The 18511-nt window shown below is 50.4% G+C and overlaps 1 protein-coding gene across 3 annotated transcripts in view; it reads left to right on the top strand.

Annotated features, from left to right (window-relative positions):
• The window catches only part of CACNA1D (calcium voltage-gated channel subunit alpha1 D), a 297870-nt gene that overhangs the window by 259993 nt on the left and 19366 nt on the right, over positions 1–18511 (top strand). For all 3 annotated transcript variants that reach the window (XM_044916847.1, XM_044916841.1, XM_021694968.1), the window contains 8 exons: positions 2023–2088; positions 3693–3784; positions 4746–4905; positions 5496–5623; positions 5762–5858; positions 8163–8265; positions 9755–9856; positions 14874–15004. In XM_044916847.1, coding sequence (XP_044772782.1) covers positions 2023–2088; positions 3693–3784; positions 4746–4905; positions 5496–5623; positions 5762–5858; positions 8163–8265; positions 9755–9856; positions 14874–15004 — 879 coding nt within the window. The remainder of the gene's footprint in view (positions 1–2022; positions 2089–3692; positions 3785–4745; positions 4906–5495; positions 5624–5761; positions 5859–8162; positions 8266–9754; positions 9857–14873; positions 15005–18511) is intronic.

The following is an 18511-nucleotide window of genomic DNA, read 5'->3' as shown; positions in this document are numbered from 1 at the left end:
TCCAAGCCCCTCAGTCCTCTCTGGAATGCCCAGTGGTGGAGGGTGACATCTGAGAGAGGGCAGGTCCCAGCAGACCGCCCGTAAAGTGAACAGCTTCTTGCCAGGACAGCTCTTCCTCCTGAGGCTGCCACGGTCCTCTCTGTTGGCTGGTCTAGATATGAATCAGAGACTACTCCACCTGAGCCAGCACACCATCCCCAATCTCTGCATTACCCAATACCTGCAAGGATCACAGCATTGAGGACATTTGGGCATAAGCCAGGCCTCACTTGTCATCTGTGACTCTCCAGGCTGGTGCAGCCTGAACCAGGACTGACCCAGCTTCTCCTGTACCTTTTAGTACCCCACCCCAGATATTCTAGTCTTCCCGACTGAATTAACTGGGGACGGGGTACAGATTCTTATTTAAAATATTCGTCTATGTAAGGGAAATGTAGCTATGTATAAGTATTAGAAAGTGAATCATGAATTTTCGTGACTATTTTTAATTTGAAATAAACACCTTGACAAGTGAAGCTATCCAAAGACACGTAAAGAAAAAGTTCAAGCTAAGCCCACCACCTCTGAGGTAACTGGTGTTAACGTCCCAGGGAGCGTTTTTCTGCTTGGCTAAGATTTTAACACGTAAAGGGAAAGGATGGCTTCCGGGAAAGGGGGTAGATCCAAAAACTCAAAGAAGGGAAATCACAGATTCTGGCAGGGAACCTGAGGTGGTCAAAACTGGGGATACAGCTCTCGGGGAGAGCGAGCAGGGCCTCAAGTGAGCCTTGGTCTCAGAAAGGGGTCAAATCCCAGACATTCGTTATTAATATAAAGTACCAAAGTTTTCGAGTGAACTGCTATAAAAATAGATTCATGCAATAATGTCATACTTACTTCTAAAGAAATTATTAAACATTTTCTTTTTAAAAGTTTGGCCACTGTGGATAAATTCATCGAACAAAGTGGTAGTTCACAAAAACTGAGAAACAGTGCCAACAGAATTCGTAAAGATTCAGTAATCTAGGAAGAAAATGTGTATAGGTACAGTGAGGAAAGCCTGGAGCTAACCCTGTGGGGCTCTGGCCAGCGGTCAGCCATCAGGACAGTGCTATCGCACTGGGGTGGGCAAGCAGCCCCAGGTCCAGAGCGGATGCACAGCGGGAAGGTTTTTAGCCACTGGCTTTCTGATGACCTTTTGTGGATAAAAGAGAAAGTAGATGCTTTCACCATGAGTGCTCTGGCCACTACCTGGAGGTGTACCATGTGCATGTCACACGACATGTCCTAAAAATAAATAGTTGAGGAACAGGGATGAGAGGACCAGGGGTCTGACCCCACACTTACATACCTGTATCTAGTGTTCTTAAGGAGAGTCCAGGTTTCGCGACCACCCAGCTATCTCCCTTTCTCTTCCCTGACCCAACCGCCAACTCGCATTCCTTCAGAAAGTGTGCATTTTAAGAAAGATGTCTTGCTTTCTGCAATAGCAGGCAGAAAGTGGTTCTTCCCCTTGGCCCCAGTAATTTCACTCCCAAGACCTCACCTGAAGCAGACATGGGTGGTTTTGCACAAAGATGTTCCTTTGCAAAGTGTGATCTACAATAGACCTCGCCCCCACCCCAAACATGCCCACGAAAGAAAGTGGAAACAATCTAAATATCCAGTGTTCTGGAATGGTTTGATCAATTATGATAATTTCACAAAGGAATCCAATGATGCATATAAACATTATTGTGTGGGTGATACGTCTGCCCTGACCTTTTATTTAGGGTCAGGTTATACTGTTAATGATGGTGGAAAGCATATCCTGCCCATAGATTCGTAACACTAGGTGTGTGCATGGATGGTGTACACTAAGGACTGAAGTTATTGTGCTGGGCTGGGGTTTAAAAAGTCCTCCCTTACTGTCGACGTTCTTTCAGCATAACCCAGAAAAGAGAAGCATGTGGCCCTGTGTTGGGCCTTCATTCTATACCCGAGCAGTCACAGTGTGGGGGAGGGGGAGAGGCGGGCACTGAGCCAACTGCTTCCTTCTTCCAGGCACTGCCCTATGTAGCCCTCCTCATAGCCATGTTGTTCTTCATCTACGCGGTGATTGGCATGCAGGTAAGCACTAGCCACTTTCCCCCTGTGTCCCCTTTGCTGGGTAGCCCCAGATCTGTGGCAAGATGTGCCTTGGCCAGGGGGAATGGAAAGCCAGGGTCCTGATTTTGCAGGCAAGTGCCTGTGCGGGGGACAGCCAGGCTCAGAAGAGCAGGGAGAGGTTGGGACATGCCAGGGAAGCCTGGGGGTAGTGGTACTCCTCACCCCCAATCTGAGTCTTGGGAAACTCAACTGATGGAGAAAACCCACAGTTGGTTTCAGCAACAGGAAATAGCACACTGAGAGAAGCTGTAATTGTTTTGGCTTCTGTACTGATGTTACTAAGAAGATTTAATGATACCAAAGTCTGTTGATGGCCTGGAAAGTTATGTTTTATAACAACCAGCTAGATTCTTACTTAAAACCACCTGCTCCCAGATGCTATGGCGGGGGCTGCACTGGGATCATTATTTGGCATGGGTAGCGCCCTTTTAAAAAAGAAGCACGAAACCAGGCCCTTCTGTGACTATGGCTGAGGGGCTGCAGGATTCTTCCCTGCCTCTCTGGGGGTGTGGAAAGGGATTGGGGCTTCATTCACTGCTGAGCTGAGCCCTAGCAGGGTAGGCACAGCCTCCAGGAGGAGAAGGAGGTGGAGAGCAGCCTGCTGGACCTCCTGGGGAGTCTCTCTGCTACATGCTCTGCTGTTTTGGATGCTGTCTTTCAGATAAGGGGGGATGCAAGTGTCAAAGAGGTGGGGTGATTCCAAGGCAGAGGGGTGGCTGCGCTTCCTTATCTGAAGGCACAGAAAAATTTGTAGTTCGATAGGGATCTATTTGGGAGTTGTGAATGAAGAGTTGACCTACTTGAGCCCTTGTAATTCAGCGTGGGATGCTTTGTGCCCCAAATGGCCTTTTATGACCTGATGTTCTACAAAACAGCTGTCTTGGAGACCTGCAAGCTGCCCTGCACACACCATCACCAGTTTGCTCAGGAGGCTTTGTCAGGTTCTTCTAAAATGGCCTGCTTTTCTACAAGTCCTGCAGCTAACTTCCCCTTGCCCTTCCAGGAAAGGCCTCTCTCTTCTCTGTGGCTCACTGGCCCCCATGTTTGTCTGTAGCTGGATCTTTTGTCTGTGCACACTCATGTTCTTTTCACTTCCTGGGGCTCCGGGGCCGTGTCCCCTCTGCTCTTTGCAGGCAGTGCTTCCTCTGCCCAGACACCCCACCCTCCTGCTCACCTGACTAGCCTCCACTGTGCCTTCAGTTCTGGGCCTAAATGTCACTCCTCCAGAGGCCTTTCCTGACCCCAGCCCCTGGCTGCAGATCCGTTATGCGCTTCCCTGTCGGGCTGGATCAGGCCCGCTCTCTGCAGGAGGGGCTGTCTGTCTGGTTGCCTGGTAGGAACTCCCTGAGGTGAGGATGCTCCTGACTTCGGCACTGGGCTCCCAGCAGTTAGCACGGTGCCCGCCCCATGTTTGCTGAGTGAATGAAGTGCCAACCACTGTGAGAGAGCCCTACTAGGTGTTGATCAATCCTGTGTTCGAAATTCACATGTGGAATAGGTTTCGTGGAGAGTTTTTTTTTTTTTTTTAACAAAATCTTTATTTCCCTAATAATTTCTCCACCCAGATGTTTGGGAAGGTTGCTATGAGAGATAACAACCAGATCAACAGGAACAACAATTTCCAGACCTTTCCCCAGGCGGTGCTGCTGCTCTTCAGGTGACTGCGTCCCACGAGGGCACATCTCTCCCTGGCTCTGGGCTCCAGAGTGACCCAGGACACGTGCCCTGTTACAGCAGTGTGGCCCCTCCTGACTGATGGTGGTGGCTTGTTGTATTTGTTTTGTATTCTTGAACAAAGACCTTAGCATTTCAGTCAGAGGAATTTCGCTGGATTGTGGAAACTGCTATGGTCATTCAGACTGTGGCCAGCTTAAGGGTTATCCCTTTGGAAGCTAGTAGGTCATCAAAGGGTTATCCCTTTGGAAGCTACTAAGGCCACCAGGAAAATGGTAGGATACATACTTATGCATGGGAGCATGCACTTGAACACACCCAGGAACGTGGAAATATAGCAAGAACAGAAAGGGCCTTTGCACAGCCAACAGGGAACATCCAAGATGCACAGTTTCAGATTTTATAGGATTGTTTTTAACCCCAGTTAACTAGCTTTGTAAACAAGGTGCCTTGAAGTGAGAGAACTTTCTAGAAATTATACGGGTAATTTCTAACGATTCTCTTGATTGAATAGCGAGTCACTTAGAATTTGGTAGTTTTCAGTTCTTTGCTTTCAACAAAATTGAATGGGGATCTAATCAAGTTGTCAGGTGTTAGGTTATTAGAAATAGTAATTATTTTAAGATTGTAACATGAACATTTAAAGAAGAGAAGACACAAAAACATCCATTTATACAGAAAGAATTGATGTGCTTATATCAAATGATTGTTTTAAATCAAAGGGAGCTATAGCAGGGCCTCCACTCAGAGAAATTGCATTTGAAAATAAGTAGGAATTTCAATTTAGGAATTTTCACTCATTCGAACTGGCTTTTCCCCCAAATCATTTAGTTTTTGCTCTAATTACAAATTTTGTTTAAAAAAAAATATTCTTAAAAGTGTGAAGGTCTAAGCTTCAAATCGCTCCTTCGTCTACTAAAGCCCTTCTTCTTAATCTCAACAAGGTGTGCCACGGGTGAAGCCTGGCAGGAGATCATGCTGGCCTGCCTCCCGGGGAAGCTCTGTGACCCCGAGTCGGACTATAACCCCGGGGAGGAGTACACGTGTGGGAGCAACTTCGCCATTGTTTATTTCATCAGTTTTTACATGCTCTGCGCGTTTCTGGTGGGTGATCACGACAGCTCTCTTTCTCAACTGACAGATGCTTGTGTGGCATTTGGGATTCAGACCACGGATGTTGCCCCCTCGAATGACTGTGGGGTATTGTACGTTGATGAGCACTCTAGACTTCATTTGGCGGTTGGGGGTTTTTCTTCAACAGGTGTGTGTTACAGGCAGGCCTGTGCACCTTCGTTGTGAGCAGGGGTTTGAGGCTCCCTAACAGGCTTGGGACAGTCACCACCCCAGCTTCTTAGGGCTGCTGGTGTCTTTACTGAAGTTCCAAAGCCACCGCACATAGTGACTCAACAGTGTGAGGTATTTGGTGGCCACAGAATTATAAAACTGCAGTGTGCGTCAACAAGGCCAGATGACACAGCCCCCTGCTTTCCCCTGGGACTATACCAAAGCCATTGTGGAAAGCTGGAAGCCTGCCTTTTTCTTCAACATTCTCCAGAAAGGAAGTTTTTATGGCCTCAGAGAAGTGGGTTCCAAATGTTTCACGACTCTTATAATTAATTAGGAGGCCCTTACTAGGGTCTAAGCCCATCCATTCCACTAAGATGAAGCAGCTTTGCTCTGATGTGCTTTTTCAGATCATTAACCTGTTTGTGGCTGTCATCATGGACAACTTTGATTATCTGACCCGGGACTGGTCTATTCTGGGGCCTCACCATTTAGATGAATTCAAAAGAATATGGTCGGAGTATGACCCTGAGGCGAAGTAAGTTGGAAAGGCTTCCATGTGACTTGTGTGGGCTGTTTCTGGAGTGTTGGCTGTGATTTTTGTAGAAGGTGGGATGGAGTGAAAGCTCAGGCCAGCCAGCGCTTCCCTGGACCTCATGCTGTTCTTTGTCTCCAGAGGAAGGATAAAACACCTCGATGTGGTCACTCTGCTCCGCCGCATCCAGCCTCCCCTGGGGTTTGGGAAATTATGCCCACACAGAGTAGCCTGTAAGGTAAGTGTCCTGTTGGTGTGTCTGGTGGCCTCTCTGCAGGGACTCTCTGCTTCATTCAACACACACTAAGTGACATTCTGCCGAGCCTTCCATCAGGTGCACTGGGGTTGCAGAGATGAATCATACATGGTTTCTGTCCTGAGGAGCTATCAGATTTGTAACTCTTAGGATACCCTGTCAGCCAAAAGTAAGAATAGGAAGGGGATTGTGTCATTTGTCACTGGGTGGGTGGAGGGGAAGGTGACATTTGTGTCAGGTCCAGAAGGACAGAAGCCGGAGGGCATTGCAGAAAGGGAACACAGCTCAGATGCGGAGGTCGGAGAATGGCCATCATGTTGGCACATGGGGAGTCACTGGTGTCGCTGGAGCGTAAGGGAAAGTGGCAGAGGACTATGGGCACAAGCTGAGTGCAACTCCAAGGAGCCCTCTGTGCCAGGCTGAGTCCCACAAAAGAAGCATCAGTAGAGTTTCATGGTGGGAAGTTGCCCCTTGGCAATGGGGGAGTAAACAGGAGACCACCCAGAGAGCTGTTGGAGTCACCCGGAGTGAGGGCAGTGGAGGTGGGGACAGAGGAGGGCAGGGCTGGAAGGTCTGCTTAGGAAGTAGGATGGAGAAGACGTGGTGCCCTGGCTATTTCCTAGCTTGAGTGACAGTGGACATGGTGGCACACCCCTCTGCCACCAGAGTGCCTGTCCCCATGAGCCATACATCAGCAGTGGCCTCTTGGGGTTTGGTCCAGATCTCTCATTCCACCCCCCGCCACTTCTGTAGTTTTCACCCCAGACCATGCTCTCTGTGAGCTCCAGCTGAGATTTGTTCTTCCGTAGAGCTCTCAGGGAACCACCTTGAGTTAACGTAGCAACAGAAAATAATTCCCCTTTCTGAAGGAGACATGCAAGATTTGCTTACTGCAACTGCCTCTAGAAATCCAGCCAACCACATGACAGCTGGTCACCTCTCCCCCTGGGTCCGAGACAATTCTGGGTTCAGGGGTTTTACCCAGTGTTGCTGGGCCAGCTCTAGACAGAACCCAAAGTAACAGAGTGGAGTCTATAACGTATTGCAGAGAAATTTCAAAGAAATCTTTGGAGGCAAACTCATTGTTCTCTGCCCTGAAAGTCCAGAAAACCCTATTGGCAGGTCCTTGGGTCTTTGCCCACATTGTTGCTTCTCTGTAGCCTGGACTCTGGATGAAGGTACAAAGAATAAGCCACAGAAGTGGACTTTTTTTCATAAATTTCTTTTCTGCTTTCCAAGAACAAGATGGGTTCCAGCTTATGGCTGTTGTTTTGTGTTTACGTCTCCAGACCCTTTTATATAAAGGATCTAAGTATCCTTGAGGCACAACGTGGTCCATTTTGCTGATTCAGGAACTTGCCAGAGAAAGTGAATGGACATGTAGGCTCTCCTGGCTACCTGTGCTGGGTTTGGAGACAGGCATGGTTGGTAATAGGACTAGAAATTTAGGTCGGATGAGTCATGCAAACATGAGATTCCAGTCCCTTAATAGGGAAGAGAAAAAGCATTAAAAATCTCTTAGGACACTTTGCCAGCCCAAAATAAGAAATTTGGAACCATTAACAATTACAAATACCACTTACTTAGCTCTGATCACATGCCAGGCATCCCCTGAAATTTTAGCATCCATGATCTGCCTTAATCCCAGCTGGGTGTGCCATCTGTATGGGAGGTAACCAGGGCCCAGAGAGGGTGTCACTCCCTCAAACCCCCTCCTCAGCTCCCAGTGCTAGTGTTCAAGGGACCAGAAGGGAGAAGAGAAGCGGGAAGTGGGGGTCCTGCTCTGGAAGACCAGACAGAGCAACCGTGTGGACTTAAAGGGGGTCCCACCACAAGCGTGACGGTCCCACCAGGGTAGGGTTCCCTAAAGGACACTCCCTATGTTAGGAGTAGTGAAGACCCAAGCCCCAGTCCCTGTGCCTGGCTTGTCATACCTGGTGTATTGTCTCACCCCTACGACAGCTTTAAGGATGTGCCCAGAAGGGAGGGAGGCCTGACCCTGACATGTGGTGAGGGACAGAAGAGCACTTGAACAGTCAGGTCTTAAACATTTGAGGTTAAAAACAAGCAAAGCACACCATCCGCGTGCCAGCATGTGTGTTTCATGACTAAAGCCTTGATCTGTGTCAGCTCCAAGTACCCCCAGGTGCTAGGTGCTCCCTAAGGAGTTGTGGAATTGAACTGTTGACTAGGAGGAGGCAAGGGATAAACAGAGAATCAACACCGAGAAGTAACATGGCCGTAATCCATCATTTGCCTTCTATTGAGAAACTTTTCTGTTTACAGAGACTAGTGGCCATGAACATGCCTCTCAACAGTGATGGGACGGTCATGTTTAATGCAACCCTGTTTGCTTTGGTTCGAACGGCTCTTAAAATCAAGACGGAAGGTGAGCATCCCTGGGACAGGACGATGGATGCCATATCCCACCTTGCGTTCTCCCATCTGGGCCTTTTCTTGTCGAAGGGGAGGCCGTAGGGAAGGGGCAGTGAGTGCTGGGCCAGCTGGCTGTCCCTGCCTGCCTTTATGCTTCATTTTGTCCCAGAAAGTTTTGCGGTGACCCCTGCCACTGCTTGCTTACGGAGCAGGAGAGATTAGGTGGGGGGAGGGGGGCTGGGGCAGAGACAGGACCATCACAAGTGCATTCACTCCAGCTGTCCCTTTCTACTGTGTGACCTTCAGAGAGGGATTTCACAGTGCTGAGCTGTAGCTTCTTCCTCTGTTGAAAAGGAATAAGTACGCCTCCATCCGGAGGAGTCCCGGCAGAGTCCCGAGGCGTCCCGGCAGAGTCCCGAGGCTGAGATGAGAGGATGTCTGCAGGAGCCCCTCTGCCAGGCGGGCACAAAGCCGGCACTTAGGGACTATTAGCAGCTGCATCTTCCCCGCTGATGTCAAACACTCAGCCCTGGAGGGTGGCCGCTGGGGTTGGCTCAATGATGACATGAGAGTGGGACAGAAAGCAGATTGCAGCAGGTTGAGGAGTGACAGGAGGTGGGAAAGTGGAGGCCGTGAAGGAGCCAACTCTTGGCACACTCCGTGGATGAGAGGGAAGAGGGGCCGGCAGGGCACAGCTGCGGTCTGCAGACGGCTGTCTGCCAGTAGCCCCGGAGCTCTAGGTGAACCTCTGCTCAAAGCCAGTCTCTCCAAGCTCCCAGTACCCCTGGCAGTGTGCTCACCCGTACCTGGCCCAGCCGGCGGGCCTGGGTGGGGCAGAAGGCAGGGTGGTCTTGGGGACTGACAGCTTAGCTGAGGAGACAGGCTTCAGCCCATATAATAAAAGACCAGGCGTTTGTGGTGCTGATGAGTACATGCAGTAGGAATTGAGAGAATTTCTCATTTGGGTGAAATGGAGGCAGTGTTTGGAACAGGCAGTGGAGGAATAGAAGGCATTCTAGCTGGGGGCAGTGGGAAGGGGTGCGTCTTGGCTGTGGGAGGGTAGGATGAGATCAGGCTGCATAGGCCTGGAATTCCAGAATAAAACACGGTTCCTGCCGTGGGGTGACTACCCAGTGGAAGGCTCGCCCACTATTTGCCTGCTACCCCTCTACTGGAGAGCCCGGGGGGAGGGGAGCCCCGTCCTGTCTGAGATCTCTGCTCCAGGCCAGCTGGGAGAGAAGTAGCCCTGTGGGAACAGACAGGAGAGCTGGCTAAGAGAAGCAAGGCTCTTTATAGATTTTGGATACTAGCTCTTTATCTGATATGTCATTTGCAGATATCTTCTCCCATTCTGTCGGTTGTCTTTCGGTTTTGTTGACTGTTTCCTTTGCTGTGCAAAAGCTTTGTATCTTGATGAAGTCCCAATAGTTCATTTTTGCCCCCCCCCCCAAAAAAAGAGAGAGAAGCAAGGCTCATTTTCCCCTCTTGCTTTCTGAATTTAGGGAACCTGGAACAAGCTAATGAAGAACTCCGAGCTGTGATCAAGAAAATCTGGAAGAAAACTAGCATGAAACTGCTTGACCAAGTTGTCCCTCCAGCTGGTGGTCAGTGCAATCTATTTCCTAAGTGGTTCTTGGCTAATGCATTGGTTTCAGCGCAAGGATCTCCAGCAAGCCCCAGAGAGGGTTTGCAGAATGCTTTACGTATCTGCTAGAGCATTCGGGCCCACAGCTAAAGAAGGCTCTTCGGCCTTTTGGTGTAATTATTTGGGGTAACAGGAGGACCATTCCAGACAAAGGAGAGGATTCAGGGGGAAGGAGACCCAAGACCCAGATGGCTGGGGCAGGGGTTTTCTGGTCGGTGGAAGAATTACCATGGGAGAACGAGCTCACTGTCTCAAACCAAAGAGCGTGTATTTTTTCAACCAAAATGAAATATTTAAAGTTAGTTTCCATTTATCCTTCAACACGTTGTTGAAAACGTCTCAGAAAAAATAGATAGCTTTCAGAAAATGGCATTTTTGAAATGTTCTTCTCAGGACTGAGTTTACCATCATAATTACCGAAAATGTCCCTTTAACTGGAGTTTAGAGTCAGAACTAACAGGCATGCTTATTTCCTTTTGTTATTTGTCATAAAATAACGGACTAAACTTTTTCAGATGTATATATATATATGACGCACATATATATAATATATATACCGTTTTTCCATTTTTGTTTAAGTACACTGGACTTAGACGTTGAGGTGGTTGTTTCGTGACTATTTTATTTTCACGTTTTAAAGGTGCAGGATCCGTTCACTCCGTGCCACAACCCCAGTATTCTAGCCGCCCCTAGCCCCCGGCACACTGTGAGCATTCGGTGTGTTTTGTAACCACCCACACTTTTCTAGCATCACCGCTCCTGCAACTTTCGAGATTGGTCGGGCTCAGGGCTGGAAGCCGACTCCGGGACCCGGGGCCAGGACCATGGCCAAGGCCTCTCCCTCTGAGAAGGTGACAGTCTCTGGCTCTTGGGAGGCAGAGAAAGAGAGAGCGCGAGCGAGCAGCATGGCGCCTAGGTCTGCTCCTCCGCATGAAGCCAGAGCAGTGTGAGCTTTTGTCGCTGGAGGGAGCCACCCCTAGCTGGCACAGCCACCTGCTCAAAGCCGGGGGAGACGGTCCCAAAGAAATGATAAAGGGAAAGCACGCACGCACGCACACACACAACCCCCCTCACCCCCGCCCCCCGCCCAAAACCAAAGAACAGAAAACCGTCAGCTCCCACCTGGAGCACCCAGGCCCCCCACAGGAGAACTGATGCTGCACATTTAAAACGACTCTTCAGTTTCATTCTTTTCCTTGCAGCTGCGCACCCAGTGCTCGCATGGCTTAGAGAAATTGCTTTTTAAGATTGTTGTAACAATGTGCTTGAGCTTTTTCTGCAGCCTCCATTCCTTTCAAGTCTCAGTCTTTCAGAATATTCTGAAGCAATTCTGTTTTAGGGTGGTGGCATGGAATCAGGGTTATCTCTTGGCAGCCGTATTCCCCTACACTGTTTCTCAAATCCAGATGCATGCTTCAGAATAGCGGCTGCGCGTGTCCCGGTAAACCCTGCCCCCCTCCACCTCCCCCCAGGGCCGGCCCACCCTGCCCCAGCACCCTTCTGCTGACTGGCCACCTTCTTCACAAACCAGTCTCACCCCAACATCTTGGGGAGCATAGTTGCATTACTGTGAAGCTTTCTTTTAATTAGACCAGGAAAAAAAGGTCCAGAGTTTGGCTCACCATGCTAGTGCCCTCAAAACAGATCAAATTTTAGCTCTGCTAGACTGCTAGTAAAAGCCAAATATCCTTCCGCTTTCTTGGCCTGATAGCTGGGCCTGGCCTTTTCTCTGTATTTCTCAGAAAAGATTGGGGTTTAGGATGACAGGTGTTCATCTATTCCAAAATGGCAGCAGGAGCACAGTGAAACCCGGGAAGGCAGCAGGCCTTAGGGGGTGGCTTGCTGCACTGTTTGAGTGTGTCTTTAGGATGGTGCTCCTCCAGGCCGAACCCCAAGTGCTACTGCGCTGGAGAGGTTCGTGGCAGGCAGGGACTCTCAGGCATCCGCGAACACACTCTGTAGGAGGTGCATGCGGGGCAGGATTTTACTGCCTGCATTCCACCAGTTCTCTCTGTTGCTTCTTTTCTCTTCCAGTAGACCATTGGTTCCTAGCCTCACCCACATTGCGGCACACTTGGAAAATGGGCCTCTGGGCCAGCAGATGGCTAGCTCCCAGGGCCGAGGGGCTCAGTGTCCTGCAGGCCATACCCTGGCCAGAGCGGCAGATTCCACCAGGCCTGCTGCTCCCCGTGTCTGGGACTGGCCCATGTGGGGCATCAGGGAGCCCCTCACAGGCCTGGTGGCAGTGGGGCAGGGGCCCATCTCGGGAGGCTTTGTAGCTCAGGGTGGTGTGCGGTGCCCCCCCCCCCACCCGCCCAGGTCATCACAAGCTTCTGAGAAGGAGGCGACCCCAGGAGCCAGCCCCAGAGGAGCAGTGGGGAACTGTCCTTCTGCACTGTGGCAGTGCAGGGGCCTGTGGCCTCGGGCATAGTCTGCCTGTCCTCTCTATCACCTGTGCTCAGTGGTCCCCTTGCCCATCTCCGAATCTTGCTCATGTCCTCTGCTCTACTCTTCAGTCCTCTGCCGTGTCATGGCTCTTCCCCCTTTCTGTAGGAGTCCCCTATTCTCCCAGGGGCTATCCTTCCTTTGGGCCTCCACTCCTTGACCTGGATCTTTGGCTCCTTTGCCCTGAAGAGCTCAAAAACCTGACCCCATCTCTTTCTCTCCAGGCCTGAGCCCAGACAGCCTCGCTGCAACCATTCCTTCTGTCCCTTCCTTTTCTAACAAACTCTAGCTTTGATTTTTCCTGTTCTTGAGAGCTTGTCCTCAGCCCAGCCTCAATTAGCTTAGCATCTCAGTGGAGAACACCAAGTGGTGGCCTGCCTCCGCTCTGGAGTGGCCACTCAGGCAGAACCACAGTCAGCCCTCTGCACTGAGCACCCTGCTTCCCCCAGTTCTGGGCCAAAGAGAGCCAAGACCCTCCCGCAGGAACCTCCGGGGCCCCTCCAGGCCAGCACCATCTGGGCTGAAGGGAGAAAAGGATCAGGCCTGCATTTACGGGAAACATCCCAGTGTGGAATGAGGTGGGCCTTCTGTGAACCTAGTGTTTTTTTCTGGAAGCCCACAGAGAAGACTTGATACCCTGGACTGCAGGGGATAGCTGTGGCACAGAAGGCAGAGGCCCCCTAGGTCCCCCAGGGTTGTCCACTGTGAGCCCACCTCCCGCATGCAGCTCAGTAGAGAGACTTGTACTCTGGGGGAGGCAGCCCCAAAGAAGTAGGTGGTGTGTGGCCAGAGCTGGGCAGTCCCTGAGTGGGCGGTGTGGAGGAAGAGGAGAGCCCATGTTTGGGAGGCCTACTGCCCTGGGCTCACATCCCAACTCGACCGGCCAGGGCAGGTCATTCAACCCCGCTGCATCTGTTGAGGGGAAAGCCATCCCACCATCTCAGAGCTGTTGTGAAGAGGCCATGACACCCACATGGAGTTCCTCTGGGAACATGGATGCCCAAGAATAGAGGTAGCTAGAAGGTATATACCAGATGTACCCTGGGCAAAATTAGGAGCAGCTTGAGAGCAAAGTAGGAATGAAGTGTTGAGACCTAAATGGTCTGTCCACCTCTCACCTCCTTGCCCATGGGCAGTGCATCATTAGGCTATTTGGACCAGCCTGAGACAGATGCGGGACATAGTTTCACATGCTACCCAAAGCCTTCGTCCCTTTGGTGGCCCCGACACCACTTCAGACTTCTTGGCTGGGGTTCGTGAGGAACACAGTGCTCTTCTCGAGGCCAGCTGCCCCAAGGCATCTTCTTACTCAGTAACACCGAGTGGTTCCTGACAGGGAAGTTTGGAGAGGTGCGTACAGCAGCCCAGCAGTATCCAGATGGGGACGCTTCCCACATGTCATGTTCTACCATCCATTTCAATGGATGGCACCATCAGCAGGCTGCCGGCTCACTGTCATCCAGCCCAGGCACTTCGGACCACCCTAGCATGGGGCCGGGTGCTTCCAGGCCTCCTCTCGGATCATGCTCACAGCACCTCTAAGAGGTGTGGCCCCATTTATAGATGAGAACACAAGCCCCTTGCCCCAGATCAGCATGCAGCTCTTGCAAGTGCAGCCTGGGTACAAGCTCAGCTGTCCCAAAGCCTGAGGGCCAGCAGCCCTTTCTTCTCCCAGCCTCTACAACTTCTGGGGCCCTAAGCTTCTTGCCCAGGGGCCACTGCAGATCTGGGGGCGAGCACCCCAGGGAGAGCAGGTCTGGTGGAGGCCCCTGGGCAAACACATCGTGGTTTACCATGAGACAGCCAGAGCCTCTATTCTGCCTCATGCATCACCTTTAAAATGCTCAGCGGAGTTCCAGTGCCCCAGCGGTACATGCTGGAGTTGTTCCGAACAAAGCAGAAATAAGCTCAACTTCGAGGTTAGTTGGAGCTGTCGCTTGCAGTGCCAAAAATAAGCAGTTCTGGGTTACAAACAGAGAAATGGCATATGGAGGCTATTGGAACAGAATCACGGGGGCACGTGAAAATCTGGGTTTGCAGCCACTTTCCTGAACCTTCCTCCTCTTCCGAGCTTGTCTGTCACTTTCTGAGGTCTCTGTCTTTATCTCAAAGCATCAGGATTTGGATGGTTAATTGCCTTGGTGTTCATGGTAATTACACATGCAAATCTCTATGCACAGGGGTGAAAATAGGACCCAGGAAGTCTTTTTTTGTTTCGTAATTTTTATTTTCAGTAAATAACCAAGACAGCACTCCATAGTGTTACTAATATGCTGCTCTAATAAACTCATGACAAACATACCGTTTTCTGCAATTTTGAGTATCAGTTCATGGGACTGACTCTAATTTTGAGCCTTAACTGCTTTGCAAAACCTTGCTTTTTGCTAGATTTAGTCTCCCGGGTCCTCAGCCCAGAGCTCAATGCCCTGGGCGCTGTCCTGCCCCGCCCCAGCCCTGGCCCCCAGCGAGAGTTGAGGCTTCTGGTGCAAATGTGCTGATTCGGGAGAGCTCTGTCTGGTCTCTCCGTTTAGATGATGAGGTAACCGTGGGGAAGTTCTATGCCACTTTCCTGATACAGGACTACTTTAGGAAATTCAAGAAACGGAAAGAACAAGGCCTGGTGGGAAAATACCCTGCGAAGAACACCACCATTGCCCTACAGGTGAATTGTCCTTTTGTTTTCTTCTCTTTTCACTAACCATTTTACAAGCTTATTTGAAATACTAGAGAGCTGGCTATTCATGGTTGAGCGGTGCCACAAGGATTTTGTTTAAACTGAGATACCGCACACCCCCCAAAATGCGGACTAGCCATTTCTGGGCTATGAGGTAAGTGCCCCCCTCTCCTTGCTTTGTCTGTTGTGCCCGCACCTGCCATGGCCCGGGTGGCAGGGCTCCCAGGACAGCGGCGGAGGTACAGCCCTGGCAGGCCCCGGGGGGCCAGCGCTGGCCTTGTACCCTGTCTCCTCCCGGCTTCTCCAAAGACAGGGTCCTTAGGCAGGCACCCACCTCCCCCCAGTCCCGGGCTCGGGCCCTAGCTGCCCAGGAAACAGCTTTCCATCTGAACGCAAGTGCTTTGTTTTGTTTCTGTTTGTTTCTTACCCCACTGCTTGTTGGTTTTCGGTCCATTTCAGTAACATCCATCACCTCCTGGTGTGTGTGTGCGTGCAGATGGGTGTGTGTGTGCGCGCGTGTGTCACAGTGTGTCTGTCTCTGTGTATGTTTCCTGACAGCCGTGAGGCTTGCTGTGCAAACGCTGCTCTGTGCCCAGGCCAGCCTCTGGGCCCTCCCCCTGTACCAGCCCTGGCTCGCCCCAGGCTCCTGGAGTGTGGGCGCGGCTTACAGGAACCTCTGGTTCCAGCCAGGGTCCATGCATTCAAGGATGTAGAACTCTAGGTAAGCCCAGATCTCTGGCACGGGAAGCAGGTGTGTGGAGGAAGGGGGTCACTGTGAAGCTTGCAGGAGGAGGGGCCACGAAGGGAAGTTTGTGAGCGAGCACTGGCAACAGAGAAAGCAGGGTGAAGAGGGAATGAGATGTTAAGAACCGGCAAAAGGGAACTACAGAGGTTGGCAAGCTGCAGAAACACCTGTCCAAACTAACCAAAGCCCCATCGTCTCTGCTACCCACGTGCCTGAAGTCCATCACGAGTAAGATAGAGTTTTTTCCCTGTTCATTTGTTTACTTTAAAATGACTTTTATGTCCCTGTTATCATCACGAGTCTTACATTGGGCCATGTAGGGTATTAGCAGGGTTCAGTGTGGAATAGTCCTTCACTTTTTTCTGGAGAGAAATGCCCAGTGTTGTTTTGTGTTCCAAGCAATGGTGCAGTGAAGGGAGGGCTTATCTGTGAGCTTGCTGCGAGAGAGGACATGAACGTGAATGGCCATGAGTGAGGGCAAGTGGGTGCATATGTAGATGGTGGGGTAGTAGATGTCCTTCATGAGGACACCTCTGCTCTGCCCAGACAGCTGCAGAGCCAGGGGAAGCAAGGATGCTCAATCCAGCTGAAGACGATTTCCGATCTTTATTTCTCTGATCACCTGTCCTAAAGGTGGCTCAGTGAACCACAGGCTCAGTCCAGTAGCCCATTGCTGTCTCAGGTTGTGGAATTTGTGAGTAAAACTTTCCCCTCTGGCCCCTCCAGTCTGCAAAAGGGAAAGCCCTCCTCCCGACCACCACTCACAAGTAGCCTTAGAAAGATGAAAGCAAACTGAAAAGATGTGTTTGCAAGTCTGAACAGGTCTGTGGTCCATAGATTCTTGGGGGCAGCGTGGCCAAGTTGGGTGCAAGGAGAAGGGGTGATGAATGCACTTCTGAAGGCGCTTCCCTAAAGCGGTCCTGGGCCTGGAGGACTAGACTGGCCGGATTTGGGAGTGTCACGGTTCCCTCCCCCTGCAGGGAACTGCCTGCTATTCTGGGATTCTAGGTGGTGGGGTCCATAGCACTTGATGACTTTTCTTGAGGGGGAAACATACTCTCTCATGGATGGCTATGTCATAACTTCCAGTAACCAAGTTAGCTCTGTGTTAGGAGACCCTTCTGTTTTCTGGGGAATGCGTGCATGATGACCGCATGAGTAGAGTTCTCCCTTCCCTGAATTCCCAAGACTTCCCAGTCAGATGGCTTCAGTTCCTGCTCTAGTGGCTAGATACAGTGTTTTGATGTTTTAAAACCTGAAAAACAACACATGGCTAAATAATTATCACATTTCATGGATGGGCTTCCCCGAGTCTTTTTAAGTTGCAGTTTCAAATGGTGCTAAAGCTACATTTATAAGTCATGGGGTAAAAGACCAACACATTGCATTACAATAATGTTTTTCTCCTAAACATTTTTCATTTTGTTGTTTGTAGAAAGAGTTTCATTTCCTTGGTGAAATTAAACATTTCCTGTTAGATGATGATACCAGTGCATCTTTACCTGGTTCTGTTGGGAGTTGAGGCTATGACTATAATTTATGTTGAGTACACAGCCTAGAAGATTAAGTTGTGTTCATAATCTTGACTGATAAATTCTGAAAGTGTATTGGATTCTGAAGCAAACATTAAAAATAGAAAATTCTGGTCTCCTTGAAGGATAATTCTAATTACATTTTTGGCCTCCTCTGTTCTAGAAGTGGCTTTAAATGTGATTTGTCACTCTACTTTTAATGAGCACGAGGAGGCGCTTCCTTTCTGTGTGATGAAATACTCTGTGATGACACAGCAGTTAGGGACACGGGGTCGAATGGCAGTGGCACCCAGTGTCACTAGGACAAGTACAAGGACGCGCAAGGAAGCCCCCAGATGTGGGCACAGCCTGCTGAGAAGTGGGATGAGTGGCTTCCTCCCACGCCGGGTGTGCCACGTGGCTGACGGACGGCTTGCCCATGGGAGGTCGAGTGTGAGCGCAGAAGTACAACGTAGGCATGTGCGTGCTTGTGCTGCGTAGAGTGCAGTCTGTCTGAGCAGGATCAGAACAGGTCCGCGTTCTCTGCTCCCCATGGAATGGTTCTCAAGGGCACACAGATGCACTGGGGTTTCCAGTCCTGGGGGCTCCATCTGGTCTCCCTCTCTTCAGACCCACTGTGGTGTCCCCTTCTATATGAAGGGGATCCTCGTGTCGGGAGGAGCTCGGCACCCGGTGTCCTCTGGCCTCTGCGGTCTGAATGAGTGTGCAGTTTCCATCTATCCATCCATCTTCATTAAAGCCAGCCTTCTCTCCAACCTTCTCCAGAGGGTCAGAGAGAAGCTGCATCAGGCTGCCTTTTTGTTTTCCTCACCACCCGCCCCCCTCCCCATGTGCCATATCCACTTCAGTTTAACTCCACATTTGCTCTCCCCTCCATTACTGCTACATTGAGTGACCTGCAAGTTTCTGCCAAGAGCAAGTCAATAAAGGAACACAGCTCTGCAGCCTTGAAAATGCTCAGTCCCCTTCCCATCAAACAGCAGTGCCCCATCAGACCTTCCAGATGCAAGATACAGACATGAATTAGTCCAGTGTCTCATGGATAAAGGGGGAAAAAAAAAAAAAAAGATCCCAAAGTGGGAAAAGTTTTGTTCATTTCTTTCAACATTCAAGGATTCTCTTTATGCCAAAGATACTCTGGTGAAATCCGAGGAGACTCTATCCCCCAGTTGTTCCAGATGGGAGTCTGATTATCTTTAATGACAGGAAGACTTTAGA

This window comes from Neomonachus schauinslandi, chromosome 1, assembly GCF_002201575.2.
Source record: "Neomonachus schauinslandi chromosome 1, ASM220157v2, whole genome shotgun sequence".
In the NCBI taxonomy this organism is placed as follows: Eukaryota; Metazoa; Chordata; class Mammalia; order Carnivora; family Phocidae; genus Neomonachus; species Neomonachus schauinslandi.
The sequence above is the reverse complement of the archived record's forward strand: the minus strand, read 5'-3'. Positions and strand labels throughout refer to the sequence as shown.